Below are 22,559 nucleotides of genomic sequence, written 5' to 3'. Positions count from 1 at the left end.
GTCTAAACGAGAGGTCACGAGCGCATGAGTAACCGTACGCAGGGCATCCCGGTCTAGATAGGGCCGCAATTGGCGCACCAGGCGAACCTGGGCAAAGGCTCCCCTAGTCACAGCTATTATGTGGTCTTCCAAAGAAAGCTGTGAATCTAGGACACAGGTCTGCAACCCGCGGCTCCGGAGCCACATGCGGCTCTTTCAGCCGTCTCCTGCGGCTCCCAGTCCTCTGCCATGTGCAGTCCCCCCCAAAAAAAAAGTGGGACTAAAAAAGTTCAACCAATCAATTCAAATATTCAGGGTAGGTGCATATCTCGCCTTGTCTCCACTCTTCAGTCAAACCCTGTTCTGCGCATGCGCACACATTTTTTGCGGCTCCCAGTTTTTCCTTTTGTGAGGGAACTGGTTCCGAGTGGCTCTTTCACTGTTTCAGGTTGCTGACCCCTGATCTAGGAGGACTCCCAAGTTGCGAGCCCTATCTACGGGGGGTAATAACTCACCCCCCATAGAAAGAGATGGAATGTTCTGAATATCCCGAGATGCCGGTACGCACAGCCACTCAGTCTTGTCAGGGTTGAGTTGAAGCCTGTTCCTCCCCATCCAGACCCGAACTGCTTCCAGGCAACGTGACATCACATCGAGGGCATCACTGAGTGGTTTGGGGTTGAAATAAAAAGCTGGGTATCATCAGCATACTGATGATACCCAACTCCAAAACCACGAATGATCTCGCCCAGCGGTTTCATGTAGATGTTGAACAGGAGAGGCGAGAGGACCGACCCCTGAGGAACTCCACAAGTGAGAGGCCTCGAGCTCAACCTCTGCCCCCCTGCCAAAACTGACTGCGAACGTCCCATGAGACAGGAGGAGAACCACTGAAGAACCGTGCCTCCCACTCCCAATCCCCTGAGATGCTGCAGCAAGATACCATGGTCGATGGTATCGAAAGCCGCTGAGAGATCTAGTAGGACTAGGACAGAGGAACAACCTCTGTCCCGAGCTCTCCAGAGATCATTTATCAGGGCAACCAATGCCGTCTCTGTGCTGTGTCCAGGCCTGAAACCCGCTTGGTACGGGTCCAGATAGTCAGTTTCCTCCAGAACTGAAGGGATCTGATGCGCCACCACACTCTCAACAACCTTAGCAAGAAAGCGAAGGTTGGAGACCGGATGAAAGTTGTTTAATATAGCTGGGTCCAAGGTAGGTTTCTTGAGGAGGGGTCTCACCACCGCTTCTTTCAAGACGGAGGAGAAACAACCCTCACTCAAGGAGGCAGATATCACCGCCTGGAGCCAGCTTCGTGTTCCCTCTCGAGCCGAATAAACCAGCCAAGAAGGGCACGGATCTAATAAACAAGTGGTGAAGCTCAGCTTCCTCATAATTCTGTCCACTTCCTTTGGGGTCACAGGGTCAAACTCCTCCCAGATAACATTGACAAGACCACCCATGTCCTGATCGTCAGACTCTGCCTAGTAGGAGTCCAAGCCGGTCCGAATCCGAGTGATTTTGTCTGACAGATGTTGGCAAAACTCCTCGGCACGACCCTGTAAGGGATCCTCCTTCACCTCCTGATTAAGGAGGGAGCGAGTTACCCTAAACAGGGCGGCCGGGTGGTTATCTGCGGACGCAATGAGTGTAGCGAAGTAATTAGACCTCGCCATCCTCATTGCTGCGAGATAAGATCTAGTAAAGGATCTTAGTCGTGATCGGTTGGATTCAGATCGGGTGGATCTCCAATAGCTCTCTAGGCCCCGTCTCCTACGCTTCATCTCCCGGAGCTCCACGGAAAACCATGGAGCGAACTGGGATCTGCACCGGGTCAGGGGCCGCAAGGGAACAACTCAGTTAAATGCATCCGTGGCAGCCTTTTCCCAGGCTTCCACTAAGGCATCAACCAAGCTGTGAGCAAAGGAGGCAGGTGGAGACCCCAGCGCTGCCTGGAACTTCTCAGGGTCCATTAAGCGCCTGGGACGGAACCATCTTGATGGTTCAACAACTCCACAATGGGGGGTGGCATAGCAGAAGACCAGCCTCAGGAGATGATGATCGGTCCATGACAGGGGTATAATAATTGGGGAACCCCCACCAAGATCATCTAACCACCGTCTAGATAGAAAAACCAAATCAAGCGTGTGGCCCCCCACATGAGTCGGGCCCTGAATTACTTGTATCAGGTCCATGGCCGTCATGGAAGCCATGAACTTTCGGGCTAACTCAGATGATCCTCCCAGGGATGGTAGATTGAAATCACCCAAAACCAAAAACTTGGGGAATTCAACCACCAGCCCCGAGAGGATATCGAGAAGCTCAGGCAGGGGCGCTGCTGTGCGACTAGGCGGAAGGTATACCAGCAGTAAGCCCAACCGCGCCCTAGGGCCACATCTCAGGAGGAGGGATTCACATCCGGCTATTTGGACGATGGTGGACTCCTGAGGACAAAGAGTCTTCCTCATAACTACTGCCACTCCCCCGCCCCTACCCTGAGCCCGAGGTCAGTGAAGCACTTGGAAATCTGGTGGGCAGAGATCAACCAGAGGGACACCACCCTCTGGGCCCAACCGGCTCTCCGTAATGCAAGCCAGGTCCGTATGCTCACTCTCAATCAGATCATGAATGAGAGGAGCCTTATTGATTACGGACCTGGCATTCAAGTACACCAGCCGGAGCTCAGGTGGTTGCCTATCCTTGCTCCCGGAGTCTTGGGAAGAAACCAGAGGGTCGGAGCGCTTCACCGCTTGGAGATAGCGGGGACTTTCTTGCATAAATTCTTAACAATCTTCACAGCTGATTCAGCTTTGCCATTAGCTTGTGGATGACTGATGAGGTCACATGCTCAAACTCCCACTCAGTGGCAAATTTCCTAAATTGTAGAACTGAGGGCCATTATCAGAGATCACTTTCCATGATGTGCAAACTGAGCTTTGCATTTCTTAATGGTAGTTTCAGCAGACAAGTCAGGAAGAAGTTCAATTTCCCAAAAGTCTTAATAATGATCAACTAATATCAGGTATTGTTTTCCTGCATAGTTGAACAAATCTATATCGGTGGTCTGCCAAGGACATGAGAGTATCTCATGTGACATCATGGTTTCTTTTTGTTGCAAATGTGCATATTCATTGCAAATAGGACAATTACTAACAAAGTCTTTGATTTTGCCTTGGATGTTAAGCCAGTAAAGAGTATTTAATGTATAAAGAGTACTTAAACATTCCTTTTTGATTTGAGCGTGATTTAGCTCTGCAGATGAAAGAGCCCTGGACGCATATGTAACTGGCTGACCTTCTTGCAAGTGGCAACATCCTAGGCCAGGGGTGGGCTCAGGATGGCTCAGGAATTCTGGAAGTTGAAGTTCACAAGTCATAAAAGAGCCAGGGTTCCCCACCCCTGGTCTAGGCCATTTTTGCTTAAGTCACTTTGAATTGTAACAGGCTTTGTGACATCATAATATTTCAACACTGGGGAAGTGGTGATCAAGCGTTTTATCTCCTTTACTGCCTGGTCATGCTTGGGAAGCCAGTGCCAAATCTTTGTCCAGAAGACATCTCAATGACTGACACACCTCAGACAGGTGCAGCAGGAATTTTGATAAGTATGTGACAAAACCGATAAATCTCTACATCGATCTGGCATTGGCAGGTGATGGCATGTCCACAAAGGCTCTAATCTTATCTGGGTCAGGTTTCAAGCCTTGTGAAGACAGGATATGTCCATGGAAACGGACAAAATGCACCTTGAACTGCAATTTCTTTGCACTTAGCCTCAGCATCATCTGCCTACAACAGTCTAGTAGTGCTATTAGCTTCTCATCATGGTCATGCTCAGCTTCTTCATCTGTATCACTACAGCCAACTGTAAGTGTGTAATCAACTATTGGCTCAATTCCACTGAGCCACTTAATAGTTCATGCTGCTTTCATTGATACACCTCTGGTGCCACAGAGGCTCCAAAGAGTAGTTTACACCATCTCTTTCTGCCCCAAAAAGTCCAGAATGTGGTCATGTAGCTACTCTTTTCATCCAGTTTGCACTGTAAAAAGGCATCTCTGGCATCAACAAGTGCCAAAACCAGTGCTTTGGGTAGTTTGTGCAAAACGTCATCAAGTGTTGGCATTAGGTAGTGTGACCATTTCAGGGCCTTATTCAGAAACTTGGGATCAATGCAGATTCTTATCTTCTGAGGCTTCCTAATAACCATGTTGCTTATCCAATCAATAGGCTCAGATACTGAAGTAATATATCCTTCAGCTTCATACTTGTCCAGTTGCACTTTGACCTGTGGCTTAATGATATGGGGCACATTGTACTGGTGAAATGGCAGGGTCAAGTTCAAAGTGAACCTCTCCTGGAACAGATACTATGGGGCTCTCAAACACCTCATTGTAAGCTTGGAGGATTTGCTATTTTGTCAGTGGCCTTGCCAAGGATTTTGAGGGGTTCATCTCAACATTGTGTAACTCAGCCGGAATGGTAAACTACATCAAACCCAAACTCTCACATGTTGACCCAGGCAATAGAGGTTTCTGATTGGCTTCCACAGATTTAAGTATGTGGATACCCACATGTATGGTGCATTCCATTTGGAAAAGTCCCAATGATTTCTTTAGTTTCTCTGAATATAACTTCAGTTTGGTGCTACTAGGCTGAAGAGGTATCTCAGGTGCCAGTTTCATTTTGTCCTTTAAACCCTGACATCACATGTTGCACCTGAGTCCAGCTGGCGGAGTTGGATTATCTTGTTTAATCTGAGATTTATTAACCATTTTTTGCCCTTAGAGCAGAGGTCTCCAACCTTTTTGATTTGGCAGCCTGGAAAGGTAGGCATGCTCCACTACATGCATGCGTGCAAATGGGCCGCGTGCATGTGCAAAAATGAGACCCATGAACGGATGCATAAATGGGCCGCACATGAGCACATGCAAATAGCCGCATGCAAGCACATGTGCACACATGAATGGCCACACATGAGCACATGTGCACATGCAAACGGGGCTGCATGGGCACGAGTGCTGCAAATGGGGTGTCGCTAGTGCTGGTGGGACACTATGGGCTGGTGGGATGCTTGGGGGTGGGACGGCGCTTGCGCCAGCGGGATGCTCGGAGGAGCTAGCACTAATGGCACGCTTGGGGGCAGAGTGGCGCTAGCAGCGGCAGGATGCTCAGGGTGGTGATAACTCCGGTGGGACTCTCAGGGGTGGGGCAGCACTAGCGTCAGGGGGATGCTTGGGGCAGGCGGCGCTAGCGATGGCGGGATACTTGGGGCAGCACTAGCACTGGCGGGATGCTCAGGGCGGCGCTAGTGGTAGTAGGACACTTGGGGCGGGGTGGTGCTAGCGCCGGTGAGATGCTCAGAGTGGCGCTAGCACGAGTGTGGGGAAGTGTCCTAGGCCATCCCTTCACATGGCGCAGGGGTTGGGGATCCCTTAGTTTACAGCAACAATGCCTTATTTTATGTAAAGAATGATAGAGTTGCATTTAAGGTAAACATAATACCCGTAACATAGACCTAATGAGCAAATACAGAATTGCCAACAATTTCTTGCCAAAAACCTCCTCTCTTCAAACTGCTTTTGTTTAAAAAGAATCAATACAGGATGTTGAGCTACTAATTGCAAAGTTGTCACATTTTGTTCAAACTCTAGGCAAGACATAACACCCCAAAGAGCCAAGGAATTTATTTTCATATTATGTTTATATATAGAAACAGCAGAATCTCTCTTGCACTGATTCACGCCACTGATTCATCAAACCAAACACCGAGATTGGATTTAGATATCATCCTATGCCATAAAATTTTAGACTGATTTTAAGCTTTGGGTCCTAATGGAATGAGCCAATTAGCCCATTTCTTAGTTGTACTGATTGTTAGTATTGTGTTAGATTAGTTGTTCAGCTATTATTTATGTTATTTTGTGGGTTGTTTTATTCTGTTTTTAATTGTTAGCCATCCAGGGTCATGTATCTGAAATTAGCAACCAAATAAATTTAATAAATTAAATAAATAATGCACCTACACAAAAAAGTACTCATTCTACAATCCATCTCTGATCCAGTTATACATTTTAGTGAATATTTTATATTATTCACTAATAATGACCTCTAATATACAAATTAATTGTGGAGCAGACATCAATTTGTGAGAAGATGAAATTGGCATGGGAACTCCCAAGACCAGCCAGTATCTTTGGACAGGAGAGGAAGGCAAGACTTCAGCATCCTTAACAGCCTCTGCTGAAAGCTAGCATAAATACCAAGAAGACAACATTACAACTAAAGCTTTGCTGATCATTAGCCATATACTTCCACCAAATACAACTGTGAGGGTGAATTGGAGAATCTACCCAACCAAGAGAGCTTACCTGCACCAAGGAGAGTTATAGTTTCTTATTAAACTGGAAAAATAAAATATCTGCCTTAGATCCCTAATTTTTCCAGTATTCAGGCAAGAAGGAAGCCATCAAACAAGCTGTAATCCACCTTAACTGGAACCAGCACCACCAGCCTCCTTTTCCCCTCTCCCACCTAAACACCTTTCCAACATTAAGAATATACTATGTAACATATTTTGGAGCCTTACCTTGGAGTCCTTTTACTAACTGCAACCCTAATCATCTTTACCTTACTGCCTACCTGCTGCAAATTCCAGCTTCTTGGTTTTGGTTTTGGTTTTCGGCTGAGCAATTGTGACATTGACTTGTCCATCACTCAGGACCATCTCAAGCCATCCTAGGTCATCAGCAAAGGTTGTGTACATAAGCAGCCCTACAACATCCCATGTGCGGAATCTGAAGCTGACTGCCAGTGCATTGCGCCGAGGATATCCAGACACCTGCAAGAAGTTGTTGACCCCAGCAAAGGTAAAGGGGAACAAGAGGTTGTCCCGACAGAAATAGCCCACATGACCCTGAAACAAGAGAGAGAAAGCACAGTGGCATTCACAGAGGAAGGCAAAAGCAAACGGAGAAGGACAGTCCATTATAGAAGGGCCACATGCATTTGCTCCCATATCCATATGCCTTATGTATGGTGGACAATCTGCTGTCTTGGCCACTAAAAATGGCTCTGTTGGGCTCCTTTTAACTAACTATAGAAACATTCCAGAGACTCCACCCAGCACAGTTAGTAAGGAATCTTTCTTTTACATTAAGAAAGAAGACATTAAAACAAAAGATACTACTGTCTTATTGACTTCTGGAAGAAGAGCTTTCAATCCCTTCTTTACTTTCTTGTTCATGCATAGTATTAAGTGGAAGCTGCTTATTGAAACATTCAGCAATCTTCACCAAGGAATGTATAGTTCCCAATATATCCATTGAGTAGGCCTTGAAATGACAGAAAGCCCCATCCATTTTTCTCACTAGCCAACTGGATCATCCTGATCCTCTAACCAATAGGAACTGGACTGTTTGGTTGCTGCTTCAATTAATATCAAAAGAAGAAGCAGTCTGGTCCCCACCTGCCCATTCACTAGATAACTGGTTTGCTAACAGCAGCAGCAATTCATCAATTTACAGCCAGTTTTATTTATTTTTTTTATTTTAATTCCATTTATATCCCGCCCTTCTCCAAAGACTCAGGGCGGCTTACAAACTTAGCAGTAGCCTTCATTCTTCCGGGAGGAAAGAGAGAGGGAGGGAGATAATGAAGTTTGTGAGCAAGTGTGAAAGTGTATGGAGCCACAGAGACACATACTCATACACATGCAAAACTCATCAGGCTGTAAAGAAATTACTCCATAGGTGAGCGATGTTATGAGGCATTCAATTCTGCACATCATAATCTCTTTCATTTATGTTCAAACAGAGGGATTTATCCAACAGAACTATTACTGCATGCTGAGAACATGGAAAGCCTTGGAAATAGAGGAGCTTAGTAAAAAGGCAAAGAAAAATTTCCCAGAGTTGGGGAGCAATTTCAGGTCTTTTAAAAAATTTAGGTTTAGCATGGATCCACAGCAGAATTCAAATAATGCTTGCAAAAAAAAACCATACACTTCTGCCAGTAACTGGATCCATCAGACTCTTCTTTAAATTGTCATCTGGCAGTAACTATTCCATCAAGGTACAACAAACAAAGCTGGGTAGTAAGACCACTTTATCATCCTGAGCTGTTGCTTAGTAAATGTTAGAAAAACTACTATTTAACTATAGGAATTGGTGCCTGAATTTGCTTTTTTTCTTTTTTCTTTCTTTTTCTTATATTTTATATAATAGGTTTTAGATTGTAAGTCCGCAGACAAGTCCTTTCGCTCTAAAGGATTACATCTGGTACTCTATAAGTCTTATTCATTAAAGAGTAAGAATACTTTACAGAAAAATAATATGATTCCAATTTCTTCCAAACATGGTATTTTGCTGATTTCCTTCACATGCATTTTTAAGCCAATCTGAACTCACAATTTTGTTTCCCCTTCCTTACCAAGTGGAAACATCAGGACTGCTTTCATAACATCAGTTTTCCTAGAGATTTTTCTTTCATTTACAATGGAGTTTTCCTTTCACTTACAATGAAATCAGAATGGAAAAACAGGTGGCAGGCAGCAGGAGGATCAATTACAGGACAAAAGCAACATCATCTTATGCACAGGCTCAACAGAAATTAGCAAGTACAGGTTAAGGACCTGCCTTCAACTACAACAGAACCAGTTTTTATCTTCATCATCACTGACCAGCTTTTCCCAAACATATCGTCCAGATGTGTGGAGTTCAACCTTTCACAGTGTTTGAGGAAGTCTGAAAACTGAAGTCCAGATAACTGAAGGGTTTCTAAGTCAGTAAGGCTGCCATAGATCCTAAATCAAAACTATATTAATTCTTACCTCAACCCGGATGGAGGGATGCCGACGTCTTACTAAATTAGTAATAAAAACCAAGTTATAGGCAATGTTTTCCATACAGCCACGGAAGTTTGGCCTATAAACAAGTCGCTGTTTCTCATAGTTTCTCACTCCTCCAAAGAAAACCTGCAGAAAACAAGGAGAAGACAGCTGGGAGCCAATTAGGTTCCTGATTTTTTATAGCTGCACATAGATCTTGTGGCCATAATGAAAAACAGAGAATGTAGGGTTAAAGATCATTAAAGTTCCCAGCAGGTACCATGGAAAATTAGAAAGATACATTTTAGTTGGTTTCAAATTTCACATCCCAAATGAGCATTATCACAGTGTAAATTCTTCCAAAGCTTATCACCTCTGTATCTAAGTCAAGCTGCTCAAATTCTCCATTAAGCCGGAATTGCAGAACCTCCCCATCCAAGCTGAAGTTGACATATTTTCTATAGCGATCAAGGCGAAATTGGTGCCAATGTTGGTCATCCAAGAGACTGCCCAGCTTCATTGTTGTCTCCCCTCCACTCATGTTTAATGAGCTGTTACCTGATGGTAGAAACCCATATAAAAAAAGGATTAGAAACAATCTCAACAAATACTAGATTCTATCTGATTCATTACAAGGACATTCTGAGATTAGATAACCATTTATTCTGATTGATGGTTTTTACCATTTGCTAACTACCAAATATTGATTTTGTTTTAATATTTTAAAGTATTAAATTGTTATAAAATCATATTTTTATGGAGTACTAATTGATGTTATTTTGAAATGTTTTATACAGTTTTATACAGATTGTAAATATTTGTTTTTAGTTGCTTTTTTTTCTTTTGCTCAGTTGCATTTTCAAATAACTGTTCAAACAAAAGAAAAGGAAAAATCCATTCATGGTATGGATGGCATATTCAAATAATAATAATAATAATAATAATAATAATAATAATAATAATAATAATAATAATGAGGAGGAGGAGGAGGAGGAGGAGGAGGAGGAGGAGGAAAAAGAAGGAGGAGGAGGAGGAGGAGTTGGAAGGGACCTTGGCGGTCATCTAGTCCAACCCACTGCTCAGGCAGGAAACCCTATACCATTTCAGACAAATGGCTGTCCAGTCTCTTCTTAAAAACTTCCAGTGTTGGAGCATTCACAGCCTCTTCAGGCAGGTTGTTCCACTGACTAATTGTTCTAATTGTCAGAAATTTCTCCTTAGTTCTAGGTTGCTTCTCTCTTTGGTTAGTTTCCATCTGTTGCTTTTTGTCCTATCTTCAGATGCTTTGGAGAATAGTTTGACTCCCTTTTCTTTGTGGCAACCCGAGATTTTGGAACACTGCTATCATGTCACCCCTCGTCCCTCTCTTCGACTAGACATGCCCAATTGCAGCAACCGTTCCTTATATGTTTTAGCCTCCAGTCCCCTAATCATCATTGTTGCTCTTCTCTGCACTCTTTCTAGAGTCTCAACATCTTTTTTGCATCATGGTGACCAAAACTGAAAGCAGTATTCCAAGTGTGGCCTTACCAAAGCATTGTAAAGTGGTATTAACACTTCACATGATCTTGATTCTATCTATCTGTTAATGCAGAATAGCACTGTGTTGGCTTTTCTGGCAGCTGTAGCACATTGCTGGCTCAATTTAAGTAATTGTCTCCTACGACTCCAAGATCCTTCTCACAGTTGCTACTATTGAGCAAGGCACCACCGATACTATACTTGTGCATTTGATTTTTTTTGCCTAAATGTAGAGCCTTACTTTTTTCACCACTGAATTTCATTTTATTAGATAGTGCCCAATGTTCAAGTCTGTCAAGATCCTTCTGTATCTTAAGCCTATCTTTTGGAATGTTGGCTATTCCTGCCAGCTTGGTGTCGTCTGTAATTTTGATGAGTTCCCCATCTATCTTCTCATCCAAATTGTTGATGAAGAGCACTGGGCCCAGAACAGAGCCCTGGAGCACCCCACTACACACTTCCCTCCATGTGGATGCAGTTCCATTGAGGACCACATGCTAAGTACAGCCAGTCAGCCAGCTACGAATCCATCGGATGGTGATGCTGTCTTACCCACATTTTTCTACCTTATCAAGTAGTAGATTGTGGTCTACTTTATCAAATGCCTTACTGAAGTCTAAGTAAATTATATGCACAGCATTCCTCTGGTCCACTAATTTTGTTACCTGGTCAAAAAATGCAATAAGATTTGTCTGGCATGATCTGTTTTTGACAAACCCATGTTGACTTTGGGTAATGATTTTGTTTGCCTCTAGGTGTTCACTGATTCATTGCTTGATTATCTTTTCCAAGATCTTCCCAGGTATTGAGATCAGGCTGACAGGTCTGTAGTTTCCTGGATCCATTTTTCCCCTTTTTTGAAGATGGGAACTACATCAGCTCTTTTCCAGTCCTCTGGTAGTTCCCCAGGGCTCCAGGATCTTTGAAAAATACAGTTCAATGGTTCTGAGATCACATCTGCCAGTTCCTTCATAACCTTGGGGTGTAGTCCATGTGGCCCTCGTGATTTGAACTCATCTAGGGTGGACAGGTACTCACTTACCATTTTATTACCTATCGTGTTTCTAATCTGTTTTTTACGGTAGTGTTTTTGATAGGTTGGACTGTTTTTTCCCTTTGTGCAAATACAGATGCAAAAAACAAGTTGAGTAGTTCTGCTTTATCCCTGATGCTTGTCACCTTCTTGCCACTTTCTCCCACAAATAGACCAATCTTTCCCTTAACTGTTTTCTTGTTTTTTATATGTTGAAAGGTGTTTTTTTTGTTATTTTTTATTTTTGTCGCAAGCCTTAGTTCATTTTGATCCTTAAAGTCCAAGACTCTAGTTTGACTGTGTTCTATTGCTTGTGCTTGCATAATGTTGAATTCCAATATTGCATGGTCTTTACCCCCCAAAGGTTCCTGTGGTTTCAAAACCTTCTACCTGTTAATAAGAATTAAGTCCAATATGGCTGATCCCCTAGTTCAGGGGTGTTAAACTGCAGCCCATGGGCAAGATGCGTCATCCAGAAGCTGCACCACCTCATTGCCAGCAATGGCAAAATCATCCCGATACGTTGCACGACGTCACCGGACATCATGAGTTGGACATGTCTGCCCTAGTTCCCTTCTCTACTTTTTGCGAGGCAAAGTTGTCTGCTAGGTTTGTCAAGAATCTGTTTGATCTTCCACTTGGTGCAGAGTTTGTCTCCCAATTGATGTCAGGGTAATTAAAGTTCCCCATTACTATTGTGATGCGCTTCCTACATACCTTAGTTAACTGACTAGCAAAAAGTCCATCTATTACCTCTGTTTGGTTGGGTGGCCTACAGTATACACCTATGGCAATGTCATTTTTTTCTCCTTTTATATTGGGCCAAATGCATTCAAGGCAGTTTTCATCATTGTTGTGCTCTATTTCTGTAGAGATGTAGTTATTTCTTATATAGGGAGCAACTCCACCTCCTTTTTTATTTGGTCTGTTTCATTTAAATAATTTGAATCCCTCTAGCTGTGTGTTCCATTTGTGGGTTTCATCCCATCAAAGTTTCCGTATACCCTCTGTTCTTTAAATATGATCAATAAAATCATAGGTTACTTATTCAGAACTTATTGTTCTGAATATTGATTTCAATGGAAAGACAAAGAGTGAAATGTGCTTTGAGGTCTATCCTGCCTTTACTTTGAATCTTTACACTGAATCTTCTCAACATGGGTCTTTCAGGTGCATTGGTACTCCCCAAGATACCAGTTTCCACATGAAACAGCTGATTGGAAATTCTGGAAGTCACCATCCTAATACAACTCCAATATACTTGGAGTGCATGAGACCAGAGAAAAGATGTAAGTGTGTAAGAGGAAGATTAAAATCTTAATTTAGAAACTGACATACCGCAAAACAGAGAATTAGCAGTAAATAAAATATAGTTGGGATGTAAAAGATTGCCGGCGGATAACACCCAGGGGGAGGGCCTTCTCTGTGGGTGCACCTGCCCTCTGGAACCAGCTGCCCGTGGAGCTCAGGACTGCCCCTGACCTGCGTTCATTCCACCGGGACCTGAAGACTTGGCTTTTTGAGCTCTCTGGCCCAGGCTGAGAATTTTAACTGGGGTTTTATTCTCAGGGATAATTTAATCTTTTTAATTGTCTTTTAACTTTTGTATTTGTATTGGTGTGATTTTAAAATGCCCTGTAAAGCGCCCTGAGTCCTTCGGGAAAGGGCGGTATATAAATCTAATAAAATTAAAATTAAATTAAATTAAATTAACTGCATTTTCAGAGACAAGTTATAGATTTGGTGCGTATGTTCATTGGTTTTGAAGTCTGCTTGACTGCAATCTGCAGCTGGTATAATAAAACAATGCACAGTTCCCATGACATTACCCATCCCCCCCAAAAAAACCCAGAAATGCGGCTCTAAAACTCCTTACTGCTTGGGATAGAGATATACACCACAATTCAGAAGCACATTTCGCCTCAATTCAAACTTGAAACATGTCAACAAAGAATCCTGGCAGCTACCAAGCATGTGCTTTTTCCTTCTAATCTCACCAAGACTTATGCTCAGAACCAGCTGGGCTTGCTGCAGTTCCACACTCAGGTAATCTCCCTGAGATCCTGCTGCATACATTAAGATGCCCTCACGCTCCATGGTTTTGAAGTTGAACCCAATGATGTCTTCAGTGGAACGAACTTTTTTGCTGCGAAACTGGTAAGAAATGGCATCATCCCCATCAAAATATAAGATTTCAGAATCTGCAGGAAAGAACCAGTGTACAGTTATCACAAGTCAAGTCCTTTTCCCAAGTGACCACCAGCTCATCATAACCAGCACAATCCCAAATAAGACCCATGCTAAGCTTGCATGTCTGAAACCTCTGAAGAGGCTGAGGTCAGGGATCAAGTTGTCCCTGTTCTTCACAATGCAAGACAATTTCCCAAGTCCCAGTTGCTCCCCATCTTACCTGGTCTCACTCTGACCAAAACACCCTCTTGGAAAAATACAACTTGAAAACAAGTTCTTCCCATCCTCTTTTTTCACTCTCAGAGTTTAAGAAGAAAAATGGCAAAATAAAGCTGGCGATCATAATTTTGCCTCAAAACAAAAGGCTGAAAAGGTGTTTCAATAATTTCTCTAAAGATATTTTTGCATTTCTAGCACAAAAGGCTGATCTGTTTCATATATTACTTTTAGCTACTCTCTCCCTAAGTAATGTAAACAGAAAAAAGGCACTTCAAATTCCACTTGCATCCCTCTCACTTCACTTTTCATAAAAAGGGAGGGGGTGAGAATAAATTTTGCCTTACACCTTCCACATTTCCAGCCATTTTTTGTTTCCAAACTTCAGCTAAAGGACATTATTCTCAGCAGAATTACTTACCATAGTAACATCCATAAAGGCCTACTCGTAAGCCAATAGCGCCCTGTGGGTTCCAAGCCACAGGAATGATCCGGAGATAGCGAGCCAAAATGGGGTAATGTAGGTCATGGCTGACCACACCACTAGAATTGACATTGCCAAAAAATGTCTAGGTCAGAAAAAAGAAAAGCGAGAGTTGGAAATGCTACTCTGGATGTGGCTAAAAAAGCTTGGACTTCTAATATTGCATAAGAAATCTTGGTTTTCACAAATGGGGGGTGGGGGTGGAGGAATCAGAGACCAACAAGAGGTAAGAAACAACTCATACTTCACATGCAGCCCCAAAATCCAACTTATAAAAGATATGGATAGTCACTTAGGGAAGGGCTTGTGCCAGCTGTTATAGCCAGATGCAGTTTAATACAATGAACTAAAAGGAATAAATTTCTCACTTTACGGTATCTCCTTATACGTATAATTCATTCTCATCACAAAAGTCTTTCACAGATTCTAAAATAAGTTTTCCATGTGTATTAAATTCATTATAGCAAAGGAACAACAAGAACCGAATGTGTTTTGGGTTGAATAATTTATTTTAATACATATTGGGTAGAGCAAAAAAAGGAAAGGAAGGAAGATCTATCTTTAATCATTGCATCTTTCTTCTCAAAACTATTAAGCAGCAAATTAATATTAATAATTTACTCTTGAGTTCAAATGAAAACTGATTTTTTTTTAGAATTAATCCTCTTTCTTACTCTCTTCACACACAAACTAGCAAAAAATCTGTTTCAAGGTGGCAAATATATAATAATAAAAATAATAACAACAACAACAACCAGAATAGAGTTGGAAGGGACCTTGGAGGTCTTCTAGTCCAACCTCCGGCTCAGGCAGAAAACTCTATACTATTTCAGATAAATGGCTGTCCAGTCTCTTCTTAAAAACCTCCAGTGTTGGAACATTCACCACCTCTGGAGGCAGGTTGTTCCACTGGTTAATTGTTCTAACTGTCAGGAAGTTTCTCCTTAGTTCTAGGTTGCTTCTCTCCTTGACTAGTTTCCAGCCGTTGCTTCTTGTCCTGCTTTCAGGTGCTTTGGAGAATAGCTTGACTCCCTCTTCTTTGTGGTAGCCCCTGAGATATTGGAACACTGCTATCATGTCCCCCCTCGTCCTTCTCTTCATTAAAGTAGACATAGTTTAAAATTTTAAACCTGCTTTCTATATCCCCCTGAGTCCCACCCTGGGTGTTCACCCTGTAGAAAGGGAAGGTTTGGATTTTCCCACATATGCCTGCCTGGCTAAATCTCAGAGTGTTTTATGGGATATGCTTGAATTGGGTCTGCTCAGAAACTGGAGACCCCTTTGTCAAGAACAAAGATTAGATCAGATTCCTGCAGGAAGCAAGGTCAGACTTGGTATCCCTAATAGTCTGTTCTACTTAGAAGCCCTGATGGCACAGTGGTTAGAATGCAGTACTGCAAGCTAACTCTGCCCACAGCCAGGAGTTTGATCCTGACGGGCTCAAAGTTGACTCAAGGTCAGTAAAATGAGGACCCAGATTGTTGAGGGCAATATAGTGATTTTATAAACTACCCAGAGAGTGCCCTAAAGCACTATGAGGTGATATTTAAGTCTAAGTGCTATTGTTACTCTGTTATTCCAAACAAGCCTATAGTATGAAAAGTAACTACGTCTGCTAAGATTTGTTGTAGTAAATCAGTACTTGAAGAGAATTCCAAAAGTAATAGCAGCTCCTAGAGCAGGGCTTTTCAACCAGTGGTACGGATACCACCTGTGCTACATTGACACCTGGCAGGTGGTACACGACCATACTAGAAAAGTGGTAGCAGGGGAGGGGAATGAGCTGAACCAGCGGCAGCACCGCACAAGCCTGAGCGAGAGATGGCTGGAGCTGCAGGGCTGTCAGGGCTCAGTAGAAGCGCCAGGATCACCGCCAGGCTCCAGCTGGAGCTCGATGCTGATTCTGGCGCTTCTGCTGAGTCCAGAAGAAGCGCCGATCAGCTGGAATCTTGCAGCATCTCCAGGGTCTTGTGATTTACATTCAGATGCTTGGCAACTGATTCATATTTATGATGGTCACAGTGTCCCAGGCTCATGTGAAGTGACCAAAACCTGCTGCAACCACCCAGTATATGGGGGGAATAAAAACCAAACACCCCCCCATCCCACCCACCCCTGCCAATCCTAAACAGAAATGCTCACAACAATGAAAACCTCAGACAGGAGGAAGAGTGCCGCCAGGCGGGCAGGCAGGTGACTTGCTCGGCTGTGGCTTGGGGAGCACTTTTTCTAGTGCCATTGTAACTCCAGTCATTAAGCGAACTGTTGTAAGTCGAGGACTACCTGTACTTCATCCCTTTTTTCCTTTTTTTTTTTTTTTGGTCATCACGTTTTTGACACCTTGGTAGGTGACCAGTGGTACTTGGATGTTGCCATATCCTAAAAGTGGTACAATGGGTGAAAAGGTTGAAAAGCCCTCTCCTAGAGAATCTTCTTTCATATTGAGTTCATACATTGCATGCATCCATCATATTTTTATACACCTATACACACAAAGATACACATACAGACAGACCCAGAAACACACACATACACATATTGCAATCTAAGGATGCAAGCCATCATCCATGGTTAAAATTCTAGACTGTGCTCATATATAATACTATATAAGGATTTTTAAAATTATAGCTTCCTGAGCCACCTATAATGGACTGCCTCAGAATTATATTAAGCTACATCATGTTAGGGATCTATGCAATATGAGAACTGGATTGCAAAACCTTTAATTTGTAATTAGCCACTTCCCATTCTAGAATCACATGTGGCAGGGTGCTATCTCTGTCAACCTCAGGCCCCAGTCCACAAATGGGAAGCAACCAGGAATCCATGGTCCAGGGTACACTTAGATTTTGTGGGGCCCTTCCAGGGACAAGTATTCCTAATTGTGGTGGACAGCTATTCTAGATGGCTGGAGGTCATCCCTATGAGTAGCACCACCACTGCTGCTACTGTACAAGTACTAAGGGGGCTTTTTGCCACTCATGGCCTCCCCGACACTCTGGTCTCAGATAATGGGCCCCAATTTACCTCTCATGATTTCCAGATTTTCACCAGGGAGAACTCTATTAGGCACGTCACTTCTGCCCTGTTCCATCCATCGTCTAACAGCTTGGCTGAAGTTATGGTGAAATCTACAAAAGATGCACTACGCAAAATCATCAGGGGAAACTGGCACCGTCGTTTGGCCCAATTTTTATTAGCCCAAAACTTCACCCCTTGCACGGCCACTGGGAAATCTCCAGCTGAACTACGATGGGAACAGCGCCTCGTAACCAGGCTGGACAGAATGCACCTCGCTAGGGTGGCAGCTGAAGTGGAACAACCCATCCCTCAAAGGACCTTTGCCAACGGTCAGTTGGTATGGGCAAGGAACTATGGGGGAGGGAACAAATGGCTCCAAGGGGTTGTAACTGAACAAACTGGACCCTTATCATATATCATTGACACTGGCAAGGGCTGCCACATATGACGGCATATCGATCAGCTAAGGAAGCGGACAGTGCAAAACCAATCTGAAGGGAATAGCGAGACACTGGGGCAGCCAATCCCTTCCATCTCAAATTACACACCCCAAAGCACTGACCCGGCGATGCCTATACAAAACGACTTAAACCACAGGGTCCTGGGGGCCGGACCAATACAACCACCTTCTCCTCCTGGTCAAGGGGGAGGGGAACAGAATACAGGGACAACCCTCTGTCGTTCCAGCTGAATGAGAAGACCCCCCGCTTACATAAAAGACTACGAGTGGTCCCACAGCAATACAAGTTAAGACAACTACGTAATTACCCACCAGTTCAGGGGAGGGGTAAGCGGTGTTATGTGCTAAGATGTTATACTTGTTAAGTTACACCATGTTAATATGTTTAAAGGTTATGAGGTAAAATACTGACAGCGCACACATGGCAGTTTGACAGCTACCAGCTGTCAAAGACTGCCGACAGCGGACGGTGCACGCGCAGCAGCTTTGACAGCTCTCAGCTGACAAAGCGGCTACCGGATACCACGCAGGCACAGCAACCGGTTGACAGCTCCTAGCTGTCAAACCGGCCACTGCTGATTGGGTCTAGCATCTGCAGCGGGAAAATACGCTACCCGGATTGGGCTAAGGTCCGCCAGCTGGGGTATAAAAGGGCATCCCCAACACACTGTCAGCTGTCCGGTTCCTCACGAAATAAAGGTTCTCAACTACAAGCCTGCTGTCTCTTTGTGGTCCTTAACCCCGCTACATTGCACTAGCCACCCAAATTAGTATGAAAAGGAATGCTGATAAGAACCCAGGCAAGAAAACCTCATGATTAAGGCACTATATTTATCCAATTTAAGGGCATGAGGGATACTTATTGGGCAAAAGATACATAAAAAGGGTTAGGATATGTCTGTATGATTGCTAAGTGTCATAAATGTAAGAATATGGAACAAATTATGTTGTATTTGAGCAGTGAAAGAGTGCAGAAAAAAACAGATCCATTGAGCACTTATTTGGGAGAGTAATTGTATGCATGTATGTTTCTGCCAAGTCACAGGAAGCATCTTTATAAATCTATGATTGTGGAGTATGCATTAAAAGCTAAGTCAAAAACGTATAAAACTGTGTGAAGAGGAAGGAAGAGAAATTTGTCAAAAAAACCCAGGGAGTTTACTTCAGGGCAAAAGGGGCTAAAACCATTTTTAAGTCCAGAACAAGACTAATACTGCATTTGAAAATGAATCAGGCAGATATCTCTAATTCATTAAATTATAGAGAAGAAAAAGGAGGTAGAGCACAATCAGACTTGCAAGATTCTGCTATAGCCAGCCAATATTAATTAAAAAGTATGTTTAGCTTTCTGCAGAGTTGATTTTCCGCCTTGATTCACCTGGTGAGGCTGACAAAAATGGATTCAGAATTCATCTATAAATATTTCTAGGACTTGCTTCATCTCCTATTACATTGCCTGCAGATCAAGCAAGCAAAGCTTGATATTGCCAGTAGTACTCTAGAGACAGTATTCAAACAATATTAAAAATACATGCTACTGACAGTTAATCAATCTTATGGGCTCAGGAATCTATTGAAGTGTCCTAGTGTCATGAGGAAGTAACTCTCCATGGTGCTTGCATAACCATACGTTTCCCTCCAAGAAACTACTCCCTATGCCCGTAGTGGCGAACCTATGGCATGCATGCCACAGGCAGCACGCGGAGCCGTCCCTTTGGTCATGCACACCATCGCCCTGGAGGGAGGCAGGGCCAGGCTGCTCCCCTCCACCTCTCCAAGTATGCCTGCGGTCTCGCTCTCTTTCTCTCTGCAGTGAGAGTCAGGGAGCAGCTGCAAGAGCTGCTGGGCAGATCCGGGCTGGATGGTGGGAGGCAGCTGCCAGCACAAGTCCAGGTAAGCCTCTGGAGCAATTTTTGCGGTGCCCCAGCAGCCGGATCTGGGCTCCGGAGGCCTGGAAAATGCTTCTGCTGCCCAGATCGGCCGTGGGGTGTGCGTGAAATCACTATGCAGCCCTAGATCCAGGCAGCAGAAGCATTTTCTAGGCCTCCAAAGAGCGGATTGGGCCACTTGCATGCCCCAAATTCGCCGTGAGCCCATGGATGTGAGCTCCAGAGGCCTGGAAAATGCTTCTGGTGCCTGAATGTAAGGCTGCAGAGCTATTTCACGAGTTGAAATTAAAGGGTAGTTTTAATGATAAAGTGCAGGCACTCCTCACTCCCCTTTAATATCATCTCTTCCCCCACCACCTTTAATATCAGTGAGGCTCCTCCAGTGGACCATGCCCTGGCACTCGCCCCAGTCCCATCCCACCTCTGCTGGAGACCCTCAGATCTGCCCCAGTCCTGCTCAGCCCAGCACAAGTGCCCCTTACACAAGTGACGTCGAGCTGGCCACACTTACCCAGTAGACCACGCCCATGCCAGCCACCCCCACCCAGTAGGCCACGCCCATCCAGCACCCAATGATAAATAAGTGAGGTTTAGTTTGCAGTTTGGGCACTCGGTCTCTAAAAGGTTCGCCATCACTGCCCTATGCATTCTATAAACTAAAATGTCATTGCTGTTCTTTACAAAGTAAAGCCACACTAGAGTAGATGTACCAAGAGCTGGCAAGGCTCAGAAGGAGTCTTTTCTGCCATGACACCACTTTATAGAAGATTATTCCATCATTCCACCTGAGATTATATTACTCCTTCCTGGCCTTTCACAAGGCCCTAAAAGCTTGGGTTTGTACCTGTGCCTGGTGCCTCAAAGTATGACCGAGAATACTTTTTTAATTTTGTTTGTGCTTATTTTATGATGCTTAGCTGTTATGTATTTTTATTTCATATTTCAAATTTCATTTTATTTTTATTTATTAATTTATTCAATTTCTATAGGTGCCCATCTCAGTCAAGTGACTATGGGTGGCTTACAATTCTAAAACTATAAAGTAGTTAAAACAATGAAAACAAATATTTATTTTATTGTATCTATTTTATTGTAAGCTGCCCAGAGTCATATACGTGAGATAGGTGGCTATAGAGATCAAATTAATAAATAAGAATGATTGAACACAATTTCAGAACACAGACTGGTGTCCATGAATAGCACCAATGCTCAAGAAATGTGACACAATTCATATATTCATAGACCTGTAAAAGGAGGATATCCTTGTAAATGATTTTTTTAATATATTTTTGAGAAGCTCAGATATTTTTATTGCTTGATGCTTCTTGTGGACTCTGGCAGATTAGAAAGATCTAGATTTTCCTACATGGAATATGTTTATTAACTCCAATTGAATTTATTTATTTATTTATTGATGGGATTTATATCCCGCCCTATCTCCTGAAGGACTCAGGGCGGCTCACAATAAAACATATAATAAGTACATAAATCAAGATAAAATGAAAATTGAGAACATCAGTGCAATAAAAAAATTAGAGAATTTTAAGTCTCTTGACTTAAAAGGGAGCGGACCACTCTAAATAGGGCGGCCGGGCGATTATCTGCGGACGCAATGAGGGTGGTGAAGTAGGCGCGCTTTGCCACCCTCATTGCCACAAGATAGGATCTAGAAAAGGATCTTAACTGTGTTCGGTCAGACTCAGACCGACTGGCTCTCCAAATGCTCTCTAGGCCCCTTCTCTGGCGCTTCATCTCCCGCAGGTCCTTGGAGAACCAAGGAGTCGGGACTTGCGCCGGGTCAGAGGCCGCAAAGGGACAACGCGGTCGAGCGCCTCCGAAGCAGCCTGTTGCCAGGCATTAACTAAGGACTCGACCGGGTTGTGGGAGAGGGAGGTGGGAATCGGTCCAAGCGCCATCTGGAATTTATCTGGGTCCATCAGGCGCCTGGGGCGGAACCACCTGGTCGGTTCCGCTTCCTGACATCGGGGGGTGACGTGACGGAGGCCCAACCGCAGGAGGTAGTGGTCTGTCCATGAAAGGGGTTGTGATGTTGGAGTAACCCCACCCAGCCCATTTAGCCACTGCCCAGAGACAAAAATTAGATCCGGCATGTTTCCTCCCTCGTGAGTTGGGTCCTGAGTAATTTGAGTAAGGTCCATGGCCGTCATGGAGGCCATGAACTCTCGGGCCACTTCTGATGCACTGCCCAGGGAAGGTAGATTAAAGTCTCCCAGTACCATAAGCTTTGGAAATTCGACCGCCAATCCTGAGATGGCGTCAGGTAGCTTGGGTAGAACCGTTGCTGTGCAGCTTGGAGAGAGGTATACCAGAAGTAGACCCAACTGACCACCAGGACCCCACCTTAAGAGGAGGGATTCACATCCGTCTATCTGAGGGGCAGTGGCCTCCCGCGGATGGAGGGTCTCTCTGATAACGATCGCCACGCCACCTCCCCTACCCTGAGCTCGAGGTTGATGTAGCACACGGAAACCTGGAGGGGATAAATCAGTCAGAGGGACCCCTCCCTCTGGGCCCAGCCAGGTTTCCGTGATGCATGCCAGGTCTGCGCCTTCCTCCTCGATCAAGTCATGGATGAGGGGAGCTTTATTCACAACAGACCTGGCATTAAAATAGATCAGCCTGAGCTCAGGAGTCAGACCTCCCTCTTCCCCAGGGCAGCAAGCGGGAGCCAGAGGGTCAGAGCGCGCCACAGCAAGAAGATAGCGTGGGCGTGATCTCAGAATACGATATGACCCTCTGCTCCTCCATCTGCTGCCATTCCCAATTACTGTGGGGATCGGTATCCCTGTCCCATCCCCCTGGTTTACAAGACTCTCCTTGGCCCTCATATTGCCGCGACCATTGGCCAACTTAGGCTGAGACAGGTCCGGTGGGATCTTCCCCTCGATTTGCTGGGCCTGACCCTCCCCCCTCCCTAAC

The 22,559-nt window shown here is 44.2% G+C and overlaps 1 protein-coding gene across 1 annotated transcript in view; it reads right to left on the bottom strand.

Moving 5' to 3' along the window:
* Positions 1 to 22,559, bottom strand: part of CNTNAP1 (contactin associated protein 1) — a gene marked incomplete at both ends in the record, with an annotated part of 53,083 nt that overhangs the window by 19,741 nt on the left and 10,783 nt on the right. The window contains 5 exons of the mRNA XM_083378994.1: positions 6,621 to 6,894; positions 8,809 to 8,952; positions 9,179 to 9,363; positions 13,357 to 13,560; positions 14,187 to 14,334. Coding sequence (XP_083235120.1) covers positions 6,621 to 6,894; positions 8,809 to 8,952; positions 9,179 to 9,363; positions 13,357 to 13,560; positions 14,187 to 14,334 — 955 coding nt within the window. The remainder of the gene's footprint in view (positions 1 to 6,620; positions 6,895 to 8,808; positions 8,953 to 9,178; positions 9,364 to 13,356; positions 13,561 to 14,186; positions 14,335 to 22,559) is intronic.

Source organism: Vipera ursinii (assembly GCF_947247035.1).
Source record: "Vipera ursinii genome assembly, chromosome: Z".
Classification (NCBI taxonomy): Eukaryota; Metazoa; Chordata; class Lepidosauria; order Squamata; family Viperidae; genus Vipera; species Vipera ursinii.
Note: the sequence above shows the minus strand (reverse complement) of the source record. Positions and strands in the feature narration are given on the sequence as shown.